Source organism: Dipteris shenzhenensis, chromosome 23 (assembly GCF_047967505.1).
Source record: "Dipteris shenzhenensis isolate YYH24624 ecotype China chromosome 23, Dip_SZ_1.0, whole genome shotgun sequence".
Classification (NCBI taxonomy): Eukaryota; Viridiplantae; Streptophyta; class Polypodiopsida; order Gleicheniales; family Dipteridaceae; genus Dipteris; species Dipteris shenzhenensis.
The window spans coordinates 40,650,684-40,665,353 of NC_141618.1; the positions used below are offsets into that span (position 1 = coordinate 40,650,684).

The 14,670-nt window shown below is 41.3% G+C and overlaps 1 protein-coding gene across 1 annotated transcript; it reads left to right on the top strand.

Moving 5' to 3' along the window:
• The first annotated feature begins 3,484 nt into the window (after nt 1–3,484).
• LOC147887376 (uncharacterized) lies at nt 3,485–12,159 on the top strand. The gene is made up of 8 exons (XM_087394292.1): nt 3,485–3,515; nt 3,639–3,746; nt 3,937–4,001; nt 5,841–6,068; nt 8,613–8,678; nt 8,777–9,902; nt 10,005–11,714; nt 11,839–12,159. The coding sequence occupies exons 1-8, from the start codon at nt 3,485–3,487 to the stop codon at nt 12,156–12,158; spliced, it is 3,654 nt and encodes a 1,217-aa protein (XP_087250418.1). The 3' UTR covers nt 12,159.
• The last annotated feature ends 2,511 nt before the right edge of the window (nt 12,160–14,670 follow it).

Below are 14,670 nucleotides of genomic sequence, written 5' to 3' on the forward strand. Positions count from 1 at the left end.
TATGTTGATGAGGATGATATATTAATATAACACAAACATTTTTTGGCCCAAAAAAAAAACAAAGCTTGTTTGCGAGAAGATTTGACAAGACTTTAGTAGACCCCCTTCAATGTAGTTAGAGGCGATATGTGTCATTGGAGAAAGAGAGAGAGAGAGAGAGAGAGAGAGAGAGAGAGAGAGAGAGAGAGAGAGTCCATGTGAGAGAATATTGGACGTCAACAATGATTCTTGGTGATGGAGCAGGCAAGAGGAAGCATGTGCCTATGTGTAAGTGTGTGTGAGAGAGAGATAGTCCAAGTATTGCAATCTCGCCTGCAGTACAAGCAGAGTAAGTGAGAGGGAGGACAACAATTCTTGGCAATGGCACAGGTAGGAGGAAGACTACACCTCTGCGATAGAGAGAGATGATGGAGCAAGCAGGAAGAGGACTGCAACTATGTGTGTGTGTGCATGTGCATGTGCGTGAGTATGTGTGTGCATGCATGCACTCATGCATGCATGTGCATGTGGGTGTGCATGCATGCATGCGTGCATGTGTGTGTGTGCGCGCGCGCACCCGCGCGCGTGTGTGTGTGTGTGTGTGTGTGTGTGTGTGTGTGTGTGTGTGTGTGTGTGTGTGTGTGTGTGTGTGTGTGTGAGAGAGAGAGAGAGAGAGAGAGAGGGCTATAACTACAATTCAAATTCAAAAGAGAGACACTCCACATATGGGATGAGTGTAACTGCCAATCAACATTATGCTCACATACAAACAAAGCTATTCATGGTACTTCTTAGCATTGTCCATGGACATGCTTTTTTGAGCAAGTTAATGTGCTACCACCCTTTGTACTTTCTTCAGGTGGCTGGCAAAAATTGTTCCAACTTTGGCTAGGGGAGGAGGCATGCCAAACTATAGATGACAAGTACGTAAGCATGAATCATGCAATTGCACAATTACTAGTAGGCCCCTACCCTTTTCATATTGAACGAAAACCAAATTTTCCTTGCATATTTTTTCCTTGACATGATTGAAAAAGACCTTGAAGGTATATCCCCATAATCGAGCCACACGAGGCAAGACTTGGATTTCGGTTCATGTCTACTTATTATGCTCTATCACTCGAAGATGCATTTGTATAGATTGCAAGAGGGGAGGCAAATGTGGGTCAAGAGGACTATCCATAGCACTGAAAGAAGTGAAAACCAAATGTACATGGAATTGACCCTTCTCCATTGTGATTAATCTCTTCCAGACCTGATGCAGACATGCATTACTAAATAGAGACACATTTCCCATCACTTAACAAGGCAAGTAGTCTATCTTTGGCCTGTGTGCCAAGGTGCTACAATGTCCCTATCGAGGCAAGAGAAACAAATGATGTTCATTTTGAGCAATATAAAGGCTTTGATTATACTTCTTTGAGCTAAGGACTAAAGTGTTAGGGCTATGGAAAGATACCCAAACACAATGTAATTATATGCTTCAACCCCTTGCATCATATGATTGAACCATGAGCTATGTTGAGAGACATGAAAGAAATCAAGCCGAGCCGCTCGTTAGGTTGAGTCCAAATGACGGTTATGCCACATATATTGATTAAGGTGTTGTAATTGGGAAGAAGGACAGTTTGCATGTAGGAAATAGTTGAGATAAGCATGTAGGGATATGGGTTGTTGGTGATGAGATTCCTAGCTCTATTGTCGCCTTGATTCTAAGGTAATTTGCTGGCTACACTGACATGATGGTCCCGTGATTCGATTATCTTCTGTAACTTTTCTATATATGTATGGCATGGTATTAAGGTGAAGGCAAGGAGAAACACCTAATTTCTAGTCTTCAATCATCTCTTCTTTGTAAGCAATATAGATCCTGCAACAAATCCTATAGGAATGAGGCTCCTTGCATGCATAAACCTCTCATAGTCCATGCATGCAACACTAAAGATTTGTTAGTTTTATGTCCTTTCTTTCATTCCAAGTTGTGAATAGATATAGTTTACTAAGTTGTTCGATTGTGCATAGTGCATGAGTGCAATCGAAGGAACTTTAATACCTATTAACAACAAAACGAAACCACAAGTATGCAAATGATTGTATTTTCTGCATAATCCCTCCGAGCTAATGCCCATTCTAGCCTTGAAAGCTTTTGAAACACCACCTTGAATTGCATTCTATTGATGAGCATTAATATCCTGCAAGTCTTGGACATTAGAGGCTTCTGGCATTAGGGCTTGAACATCTGATGCAATTTTCATCTCCGGGGCATTAAATAGTTGAATGATTAAATGAAAGGGTGATGCAAGGACAGTATGTGGGCATAAGCGCTCTGTTAGTCCACAAATGCTTTCTTGAAGCATAAAAGAGTAGAATGGTCCTTTTTAAGTCCACATGAGTTTTCAAAATGGTTATGGTGACATGGGTCATAGTTTGATAGAGCAATAATTATGGTGACACGAGTTTTCTGGTTATGGTGATATAAAATTTGTAGATATTTTCTCCTCTATTATTCTCACGTACATGCTGCTTTTGCAGGCTAGAAAATCTCCAGCATCTAGTTCACCTTCGTGGAAATGTTCTATAAGAACTATGTCACCATAGTCATTGCTCTATCAAAACCACGTTGAATGTCGGACTTCAAGTTTTAAAGCTCTGTAATAGGGCATAAACCATCACGCTTATTTCCTCTCATTTTTCTAATGTCAGCATGACCTCCTATGTTTAAGCTTGAAACAATGGAAATAACCCAATACGGGTTCGAGAGATGATCACTTGAGAAGATTAGGACCTTCCCCTAGACTAGTACTTGAGAATGCTATCCTACTATACTAGACTTGATAGAAATGATTTTTGGCTTGCCCCATGAGGGTAGCCTTACCAATGATTCAGATTTCGTAAAGCAGAAATTTGGGTTTTTTGGAGTTAAGTAATTCAGTATTTACGTGTCTTTCCCCAATTGGTTAGGTACTTTGTGTTTAAGGGTGAAATTCTTTGTGATCCCTTTTTCGGCAGTGCTGATTGAAGAGGATGAAGCATTCAATACGAATTCGTTGTGCAGCTTCAGCTCTTCTCTCCAACCGTTATCGAAGGCTCCTAGCCACGTCCAGATGCAGTGAGGATTATAACTCTGCAAGTGTGGGCTCCTCTTTGCGAAGGCATCTGCAAGTGTGGGATCTTTGCAAAGGCGTCCGGAAACAAGTCCCTACCTTTGCGAAAGCGTTTGCATGCGAATTACATCTCCTCCCTTGCGAAGCCGTCTGCATGTAGGTGCAGGAATACGAATCAATTGCGCCGAATGCATGCAGCTCGAATTATCCATCATGATGACTACCAACGAGATTTTCAACGAGTCTTAGATTTCGGGTGATACATTATTCATTCGAAGGTCGTGGACCTCACATGCACCTTCGTGAGGCTTCCTCTATTATAAAAACGTAAGTTCGTGATTGATTTTTGCACAACATCGATATCTATTTGAGTACGGGAGTAAGCAAAAATGAATGACTACATGGAGACGAGAAGCTGCGCTTTCATGAAGGGTACCTGCTATTCGTTTTGTCTTCCCTTCTTTAGATATCGTCCTTCTTTATTTCCTTCTCTGTAGACCTCGCGATTTACCTTTGCATGCGCTTGTCTTTCTCATTTTACTTGTTTTGTGGCAGGACTCTCTAAAGTATGCCCACAGATACTGCCCGTCACTGTGACACCGACAATAGAGAAGAATGCTGACAACATTTTCAAGGAAAACGTAGATGCTGGTGACGGTGATGGTATACTCTGCACTACCTCTTGGTACCTCCTTCTTCATTCGTTGCTTGTAATTATTTGCATGCAAAGACAAAGATTGGACTTAGTATCGTGTCTTTCTAACATCCTGAGACCACCGCGACGAACAGCCTACCTTTGTACGCGTGTTTTCTATGAATAATTTTCATTTCCTGAGGATCTGCTTCGTCGCAGTCTGTGTGGTGATCCTGTTGTCTCTGTTTGCTGACGCTACTTCTGATCCAAGAGCCGTTCCAATGGTTCGCACTTCGTGGCTCTCTCTACCACATACGACTCATCCAAACAGAAAGTTTGCCAGCCTGGGGTGTGCAATGTATTTGCTTTGTCCGTCATTTATTCTTTAATGAAAAATCAGCCTCGTGCTTTTGGTCTGAGCCGTTCTACTAGTGGAAGAATTCGTTGTTCGTGTGTTTCTCTGCTCTGATGCACTTTATGTGCAAACAGAGGATTCAACCATTCTCTTTCGCTTTTTATTTATCATAATCTTTGGCGAAGTATATATTCCTTGCAATTTGACAAACGTTCATTCTGCATTAGCATGCATTTTTTGATTCTGTAAATTCAGTTGTGCTTTTTTGGCCCTTCCCAATGTCCCAAACATTAGACATGTTCTATGTTTTCCTTTCTATTTCAGTATATTTTAGGGGCTGCACTGTGATATGACAACAACAAAAGCACTGATATAATTTTTCACAAATTCTTTATGAAGGCTGCCCGACTATCTCGGCTCGTTCCTCTTACATGGGTAAGAGGGTTTCCCCGCCAACCTCAAAGTCAATATTGTCCATTTTAGCTTCTCCAAGCAAACCACCAAAGGAGAATTTGTTGAAACATTCGCCTATTAAGAAGTCCACTCGCAGTTCCTTGAAAGGAGTTGTTCAAGAGGTTGCCAAAGTGGCATATGCCCAAGGTACCTTCATAGTGATGCAATTTTCTACTTTTACTTGCTTGTGAAAGCTTTGATTAGTTACAATTTCTTTTTTTCTTGCTAGCAAGGAAACTCTTATGAGGCAACCTAGAGTACGTTAGTTTTTGATCCACGATTACCTCTACAATCAAACGTTCCTCTAGAGCAAAAGCCAAAAAACATTTGGAGGATAACAAACCTAAACCTATAATTGAAGACAATGATGTTATCAACATTGAGTCCGATTAATTTGAAACTTCATTTTGATGTTGTAAATCTATTCATTTCTAGTACTAGCATGCAAGTTTGTTTTTCAATATTACTTTAGTGTCATTGAATAAGCTAGTTGAAAAGAATGTTATGTCCTCTCATATTAATTGTAAATTATGCTTTCTTAAAACATATTTTTCAATTCTTTCACAACCATGGTAATTCCATTGCCATATAAAATATTATAAGTTTGATACTATTTCACAAAAAACGACATGAGTAACATGGGCTTATAGTCAACGTGCTTATTTTACATCATATTTGTATTACAGTAAGCAAACAACTTATATGCAAAGAAGAGAATGATGAGGTTAATTCCTACAAGGGATGTAATGCAAGTAGCAAGCTCATGCCCTCTCCACACAATGCTGCTATTTCAAAAGCTATAATATGATCAAAAGAAAATTTTGTGGGTGGAGGGAATGCTTTGGTCTCCTTAAGTATCACTCAATTGTCTGATTGTGCACCTCATAGATTTGTCTTTGAGTAGAAATTGCTTTGTAAGTATGGTACTTACAAAGTGATAAATCCAAAGTACCTTGTGTTTTTGAAAGGTGATCTTACAGACAAGTTTTGTTCACACACTTTGACGTTGCTAGTGCCATCTAGTTACATTCACCAATTTGTAAACTTCCTACAAGCGGGGGAGTTTTATAGAATAGAGGATGCGAGTGTTGTATCAAAAGGAGCCACTAAAGTTGGAAGATCCAAATTCTCCTTGCTTCTTGATGCCACCACATGTATTATCAAAGGAGAACCCTTTGATGGGAACCTATCATTGCTGATGGTCCTCGCAATGAAGGTAGAGCAGTAGTAAGTTAGACAAATCATTGTTTCTTCTTTGAGACTTCTTATTTCCTCTTCCCTTTAAATTTCATCCCTAATATATTTTGGTGCACAGTTAACTTTCGTGACTGAGAAGAAGCCAACTCTCATCCAGCTCATCCAAGAGTTCAATGAAGAAGATGTTGTTATGTACATCTTGAAGAACGTTTTGTTCTTGAAAGCAAAGGGTGCAATTTGTGTATTTGACTTTACAATCCTAACTGAAGTTCCCAATGGTGCAATAAAAGATGACCTAAAAGCTGCTTTCATGAGCCAGGTGGCACGCTTGGGTTATGGGACTAAGGTACTTGTGTTGCCCTTACAATCAAGTTTCAATCCATTCTTCGAGCTTAAAACACCAATGCGCCAAACAAACATAGAATTTCTTGTGATACTCAATAGAATGAGAACAGCAAATCACACGCTAGTTGACATCTCCTTTCTTAACAATTCATATTGCAGAAAACCCCTACAAAAAGAGAACATTCCTCGTTTGTTGTACACCAATGCTTCCAAAGACGTCCACAACAAAGAAGTTTTTGAACTACTACAACAACAAGCTCATATCCTTGAATCCATAGATAAAAAACACAAAACATGTAGCAAAACTATTGCTGTCCCGACTCCTGCCTAATCCAAGAAATTGTGGAGGACTACACAAAACACTGCACCTAAAACCAAGAATGATCGTCGAAATATGTTCGGGTAATCTCGACATATCTGATGGATTGGTCAATGGCGCTCATGGAATATTCAAACATTCAAACAAGAGAAACATAGATTCAATCGTTTGGATCTTGTTCAACAACACTAACACTAGAAGACAAACACGTTACAAATACTCCTCTCTTTATGACGAAGACATTCCAAAAACATCGACACCCATACATTCAATTACACAAGAATTTCAAATAGGCAAAAACCATTTGAATACAATCTCAAGAACACAATTTCCTATTCAACCAGCAGTTGCTAGAACAATCCATCATTCACAAGGTTTCCATGGACAGCCTTGCATTTGATCCCTCTTTGATCAAATCACATGGTCTAGCATACACAGCTCTATCACGTATTTGAGACCCTGCTAATCTCTACCTTGTCAAGCCAATAGAGCCAAAACACATCAAAGTAGACAAACATGTTTTGAAAGAATTGCAACGCCTCCAAGTACATATGCAATGGGTTTCGAAGCAAATGCATTTCTCATCATGAATCGAGAAATATGTACGACACATTACAGTCTCTAAACATGTCACGAAAATTTTCAACCCATTGGATAAACCCGGTCAATGATAAGAGCATAAAGAGTGCTGCAATCCTTTGCCTGCATGAACTGATCTAAATAAATGTGTCTTTCCCTTCATTTACATGTTTACATAACAATGATGTAGTGCGCATAGCTACATGCTACAAGAATAACTTCGAATTGCTCAAACATCATTACACTAACCAAAATTTAAAAATAGCAAATCTAGCATAATTGCAATCATTAATGTATACAACTCACTTTAATCTACAATTGCAACACTTATTTCATGCATAAAAGAACAACTACAAAACATTGATAATAACATACACCCAACAATCATAGGAGATTTCAACATTAATTTAATCAATTCAAACTACTTTACAAAAAAACTGCAAGGTTTCATGGACGAAAATAATTTCACACAATTAATTAACCATCCAATAACTATTAGTGGATCAACCATCACCCACATCTGGACGAACCAAACAAATGAATGCACGATCTCAGGGATAAACTTTATTTATTGGTGGTCAGACCACTCCCTACTCTACAAAAGCATTTAATCATAATAAAAATACAACACAGTTATTTAATTTCAATATGTTCGAAATAATATTAAAAAAATCGGCTCAATTCAACAATGTTACAATTGAATCGAAAATCAAAACAACACAAATAATAGAAATAATCATTACGGAAATTTGGAGCTCATTTTGGGGCCCTCTAAGGACTTCCCTTGAGAATATTCTCTCAAAAAAGGGGGGCATGGATAATTTTTTGCAAATTAGCTCAAAACTTATCGGACTTAGTAGTTTTAGAACCTACCCTTTGAGGGCATTCCAATGATATATACCATGATGGGGTTTGGACATGGGAATGGAAAGATACAGGGAAGATTCCTTTCTTATAGGAGAATATTCATAATAAGAAAGGAGTGAATATTCACGTTACGTGAATATTCACTTCTTTTTTATAGGAGAATATTCGCGTAATTAACGTGAATATTCACTATCAGATTCACTGACAGTGAATTTTCACGTTACATGAATATTCTCCTATAAAAAAGGAATCTTCCTTGGATCTTTCCATTCCCATGTCCAAACCCCATCATGGCATATATCATTGGAAAACCCTCAAAGGGTAGGTTCTAAAATTGCCAAGTCCGACAAGTTTTGAGCTAATCTGCAAAAAATTATCCATGCCCCTCTTTTTTGAGAGAATATTCTCAAGGGAAGTCCTTAGAGGGCCCTAAAATGAGCTCCAAATTTCCCTAATGACTTTCACAAAATTATACAAATACAAATTGGGAGGCTTCATGAATGAATTTTGTCATTCACCTTGTTAAAAAAAGAAGCCTCTTGGGTGCAGGAGGCATAGAAGCGTTATGAAATTTCAACGGGAATAGAAGAAGAGTTGGTCTAATGGAATACTATAATTCATCAAAATACGTACAAGCGCATGTGTGAACTGAGGAGTCCGGTTGTCGAAACGGGGCCCGTTGGCAAAAAGCAATGCATAATTATGCCACACCAAAGAAGAGAGGAGACTGAGTGCACGGTGCACGTAGTCACAAGGAGCTTTGGGTCCATTCTCAACCAGCCATTGACAGCTTTGTTCAAGTCATCGCTCACGACGTCGCTCTTCAAGCTTTGGCGTATTGGCGAGGTATGCATGCTACGATACAGAGCCGTTGATGCTTCGTCTTCAATAGTAGTAGCGGAAGCACAGATCAGGAGCTAGAGGTGATGTTGGGAGTGGTGAAGGCGTTCAAGCAGTTAGATCAGAGGGAAGATAGGAGAGGGAACGAGATGGAGAGCTTATTTGTGAGAATGGTGATGATATGCACGATAATATGCAGAGCTGCTGATGCTGCTGCTTCTTCGAGTATAAACTATACTAGCACAGATGAGGAGCTGCAGTTGACGTTAGGAGTGCTGAAGGAGTTCAAGCAAGCCATCACTGACGACCCTCTTGAGGCCTTGGTTTCTTGGGATGTAAACAACAAGAGCAGCAATCCATGCAGTTGGCATGGCGTCCATTGCAACTCCTTTCACCACCTCACCTCCATCACCCTCTCCAATCAATCCCTCCATGGCTCCCTCTCCCCCTCCCTCTCCCTCCTTCCCTTCCTCTCCTCCCTCGACCTCTCCCTCAACAACTTCTCCTCCTCCCTCCCCTCCTCCTTCCCTTCCTCCCTCTCCTCCCTCAACCTCAGCCATAACTCCTTCCTTGGCCCCTTGCCTCTTTCCTCCTTCTCCAACCTCTCCCTCCTCTCCTCCCTCTCCCTCTCCTCCAACTCCTTCTCTGGCCCCCTCCCCCCCTCCCTCTCCCTTTGCTCCTCCCTCTCCTTCCTTGACCTCTCCACGAACTCCTTCTCTGGTCCCTTGCCTTCCTCCCTTGGCAACCTCACTTCCTTGACCCACCTTGATGTGGGCGGTAACCACTTCCTCGGCCCCATCCCCCCCTCCTTAGCCAACTGCTCCAGACTCCTGTATCTCAGCTTCTCCCTCAACAACTTCTCCGGCAGCATCCCGCCTTCCTTGGGACTTGGATTGAGGAACCTCACTTACTTCTCCTTGTTCCAGAACAATTGCAGCGGTCCGATACCCCAGGAGATCGGACTCCTCTCCAAACTGCAGTATTTGGAGCTTGGAGGGAATCGTTTCACGGGTGAAATCCTGGGCATCCTGGCAAATTGCAGCGAGTTGTCTACGTTGGATCTGTTCCAAAATTCATTTACGGGAGACATGCCTTCCGAACTTGGATCACAGCTACCCAATTTAACTCTCTTGGGACTCGAAAGTAACATGTTCACTGGCTCCATCCCTCCATCGTTAGGAAATTGTTCAAGCCTAACAACCCTGGTTATGGGATTCAATAACCTTTCTGGTACGCCCAATTAGGAATAATTCTCTCTTATCTGATTCAGTTTCGTGTGTGAGTCCCTTGAGCCTCTATGTATCGCTAAAAATGCATCTGATTCCTTCACAGGTACCATTCCCCAAGCACTGTTCCGATCACGGCAAATCGTCCGTTTGGACTTGCAACATAACCACCTTACCGGGAGCATTCCACCGCAGATAGGGAACATTACGTTGATGCAAATATTAATTCTTAACGACAACCAGTTCACGGGCAGTCTTCCACAGGAGTTGGGCATGCTTGCTTCACTCCAAGGTGTCACCTTTCAGAACAACTATTTCTCTGGAGATTTCCCTGAACAATTGTTCAACTGCACTTCATTACTCCATCTTCTCCTTCAAAACAATCGTCTCCAGGGATCCATTCCTTCTTCTATTGGCCGCTTGGCTAGCTTCGAACTTCTCACTGCAGACAGTAATATGCTGACGGGGACTCTACCCCCTGGACTCTCCAACTGCACGAAGCTGCAGATACTCATGCTCAGCAACAATCTGCTTACTGGGAACATCCCAGGATCAGTAATCGCAAGTCTCATAAGCATGACGACATCCTTCGATCTCTCTTATAACTTTCTTTTTGGCCCTATACCTCCAGAGTTCGGAGGCATGATTCACCTTCAGAGTTTGGACCTTTCCTATAATAAAATTTCAGGTCAAATCCCTTCCGGCCTTGCGACTTGTGTTGGTCTTGTTTCCCTAAACCTCTCGGGGAATAATTTAAATGGAACCATTCCTTCCTCTCTTGGAGTGTCTCTGCTGAGTTTAGAAGCGCTGAACCTCTCTCACAATTCCATTGTTGGTAGCATTCCAGAACAATTGGGAAGCCTTAAGTCCCTACAGCAGTTGGATCTATCTTCCAATGCTTTGTCCGGTAAGATTCCCACATCGTTGGCCAAAATGAGTGCTCTATCGTTTCTTAATCTTTCATACAACAGTTTACAAGGTACAGTTCCTGAAGGAGGGGTTTTCAGCAAATCCACGTCTGCGTCCTTTCAGGGAAATCCGGGGCTCTGTGGGGAAATCCTTAATACAACTTGTGCAACAAACTCGTCATCCCACAGCCTGGGGAAAGTAACAGAGATCGCGTTGGCAGTTGCAGCCTCCGTTTTACTCCTTATTGTGGTGGTTGGGAGTTTTCTTTTAATATTTTGCAGAAGAAAAGTTTCAGAAGGTTTCAGAAAAGGGGATTCCTCTTCTTGGGATTTTGGCCCACTGTTTCTCAGGCTAACGCTCGGAGATATTCAATTAGCAACGAACAATTTCAGTGACGAAAATATGATCGGTACTGGTGCAACAGGAATTGTGTACAAAGGCATTCTCACGGATGGTCAAGCATTGGCTTTCAAGAGATTCACTCTTGAAAGCAGCGCTCTTCGTGCTTTCTTTCGTGAGATGCAGTCCTTAGGACCGATCAGACATCGAAATTTGATCAGAATTCTGGGTTACTGTTCAGATCACGTGGATACCAATATTTTGATACTAGAGTACATGCCGAATGGAAATTTGGATGACCACTTACATCCGCCAGAAGGCCTTGGCAAGTGCAAACTTCCCTGGGAAATTCGACGTCGAGTTGCAATGGGCGTTGCGGAGGGACTGCTCTACTTGCACTATGACTGTCCTGCACCGATTCTTCATTGCGATATAAAGCCTAGCAACATACTGTTCAATGAAGACATGGAGGTTCGCATTACGGACTTTGGGATCGCCAAAGTGATGAGAGCCACAATGACATCATCTGCGCAAACTTTGCAAGGAACGCTTGGATATATGGCACCTGGTAAATCGCAGTCCCGACTTCCACACTTCTGTCGATCATGACCGCTTGTTAACAAGATGTGTACGACAGGGTAGCTTTATTAAATTTCTGATGAATCTCTTCTTGATTTGATGTCTACTGGCAGAATGCGCAAGCTATGGCCAGATTTCAAGGAAATGCGATGTCTATAGCTACGGGATTCTGTTAATGGAGCTGGTGAGTGGACGGAGGCCGACGGACGAGTTGGACGGCGAAGGCGGCAAAACGCTAGTGCAGTGGGTTGAGACGCTGTGTGCAGCTGAAGATTTGGAGGCTATATTGGACGAGAGGATGAGAGAAGAGTATGGAGAGCATGAGCAGGAGATGAAGGTGCTGCTGAGAGTGGCTCTACGTTGCACGCAACACAATCCAAAAGAGAGGCCGACCATGCAGCAAGTGCTCAAAGAGCTGGCGTCTTTGGCTTAATCTATGGTCGATTGTCTCTATCTTTTGTCGCTCTTGCATTGTTTTGACGAGTCGTGTAGTAGAGGCAGTGGTTAGAGTCTAGAGATCCGCTTGGCTGGGTCTCAAAGTTTGGGATCGTAGGTTGCCCTTAATTTCGAGGACTCAAATTTAAGCTTTTATTTATAATCTCAAACTTTGAGAAATTTTTAAAGCCCTCCACATACTTGATTGATAGTTCACATTAAAAAACATAAACAAATAAAAATAAGCGTGCCCTCTGTCTCTCTCTCCGTGTGTGTATGTACAGGCGCGTGTACTTTTATATTAATTTTTGCAAATATGGTAGTATGTTTTTTTAGAAAGATCTCCCAAAAAGTTGCCCTTCACAATAATAGGCACTTTTTTTAAATTTCTCTTCTATACATGGATATCCAAAAGTGTCCCCTTCTAAGTTGAACACTAACTAAACGTGGTGACCCCATAAAACAATGCTTTACATGTATATAGATCATTGACCCATTGGCTGAAGATCACCCAAAGACAATAAGAGACTCTTCATAACCATTTCATACGTACGATTCAATCCTTGATTTCACCAACTTTTCACATTTTCACATATGGAAATAAAATCTTGACTAAGATCCCTTATCTACACATGATTTATTTTGATATAATTATGATTGCTTGATTTTCCATAATTTCCACATGTAAGCTCAAACATGCATATATATACTTACAAACATATGAGTGTGTGTGTGTGTGTGTGTGTGTGTGTGTGTATTATACAAAGAGAGAGAGAGAGAGAGAGACAAGGAGGGGCACTTATTTTTCTTTTAGTGAAAACTTTTGATTGACTATATTACAAGAGTAGCAACCTCAATGAGGTAGCCAAAAGTACATCAACTGAAAATCTCTATGTATGCCAAATATACATCATGATCTATGTAGCGTGTCTGCAAGATCAAAGAAGGATTGCTACAGAGAACGCTTTAAAAACCAAACAAGAAAAATATGGGATCACCAAAGACTTTACAATTCCTGTCTGTCCAGAGTGCCCAATAGTGCACCCTAACAAAGAAAAGATAAAACTCTGGTCTGGGTGGATGAAATCCAAAGAGCCAGAAAAACTTTCCAAAAAGACTAGTCGAGAATCTAGCTCACTGGCACTGGCGAAGAAGATCAATGAACTCATGAGAACATGAACAAAACCAAAATAAATGAGGCACAGTCTCCTGAGGACTCAAGCATCTGTGGCAATGAGTAGGAGCAATGTGTCTACAGGACAACATCTATCCAGATGGAAAAATGCCTAGAAGCACTCGCAACCTGTTGTCGAAGAAGAGTTTTGTAAGCCCAAAGCTCCTTTCATCTTTTTTTCCACCACTTGGCTGTGCGATGCATTCGCCAAATAGAATTACTTTTCTATGAAACCCAAGGTTGAGGCAAAATGATTTTATACAATGTAGGCACCGTAATTTGAGATAGCCTCAAAGGGCAAGAAGAGGACCCTGGTGAAGTCAAAGTCCAATCCTCCAACTTGTGCTGAAGATCCAGAGGAGGAATCAGAATAAAAGGCGAAAGTATATAAGCAATTTGTTGCCACAAAACACAGTAATGAGAGCCCAAGCCATACCGTGTAGCTGCCAGAGAGAAAGGTAGCATAGAGCCATCATCTCCGAATAACATTAGTAATAGAAGTGCTACCCTTAAAGGAAACAAAATAGGAACGACGAGGTTTCTATAAAGCCAGTGGAGATTGAAAAATTGCTCACCAGTGAATGCCTTCAGCTCGCAAAGAATTTCCCAACAAAGATTCCATTCCAGATGAGAGAGGACGTGCTTCTAATCAATAAGCAAACTGGAGACCAAAGGGCAGCCAGGCAAAGTGCCATCAATGCGACCAAATAAAAAGTCCCAGTAATTGATTTGCCAGTGACCAAAGGTAGCAATACTGATGTGTGTAACTAGAGATCTAATCATAAGAGACCAAGGCTGATCACCTTGCAGAAATTGTGCACAGCAACATTTTTTCCCTATGAGCAAGGATGTGCACCTGGATATTCATGATGTTCAAACCACCATGCATCTTAGGAGAACAAAGTTGATGTACTTAAAGCAGTTTGATACTTTTTCTTCTATGTTTGGAACACCAAAAGATTTCCATAATGGTAGACATGAAAGAAGCAAGATCTGCCTTGGTGAACATTATCAAAGACAAGTAAAATTGAATATATACGCCGAACATGCAAAGGCCAGGTTGCCTATTTCCAATATTCTAGCTTTTTGCCAAGCTTGACCATCACCCAATTAGTTTGTTGACGATGAGTGAGACCCCCTGAGAAGAAAACTCAGCTTGAGGAGAAGACAATAATGCAGCAACTTCCTCTTCTGGAAAGAGGGTACGATTGGCTGTCGCCTTAGCCCAACTCAAACCCATTCTCAGCCGGTGTTTTTCCCTAAGATGAATCCAAGTCCGGAAGGGCAAAGGTCACACTCCACAACACCTGCCACAAAGAAGAACCAAGAGCTTGAT

Coding starts and splice junctions, on each gene's coding strand:
- LOC147887376 (XM_087394292.1), top strand. CDS start 3,485: ATGGAGACGAGAAGCTGCGCTTTCATGAAGG. Junction 4,002..5,840: donor ATCCAAGAGCCGTTCCAATG/GTTCGCACTTCG, acceptor TTTGGTGCACAG/TTAACTTTCGTGACTGAGAA. Junction 8,679..8,776: donor AGCTTTGGCGTATTGGCGAG/GTATGCATGCTA, acceptor GGAGTGGTGAAG/GCGTTCAAGCAGTTAGATCA.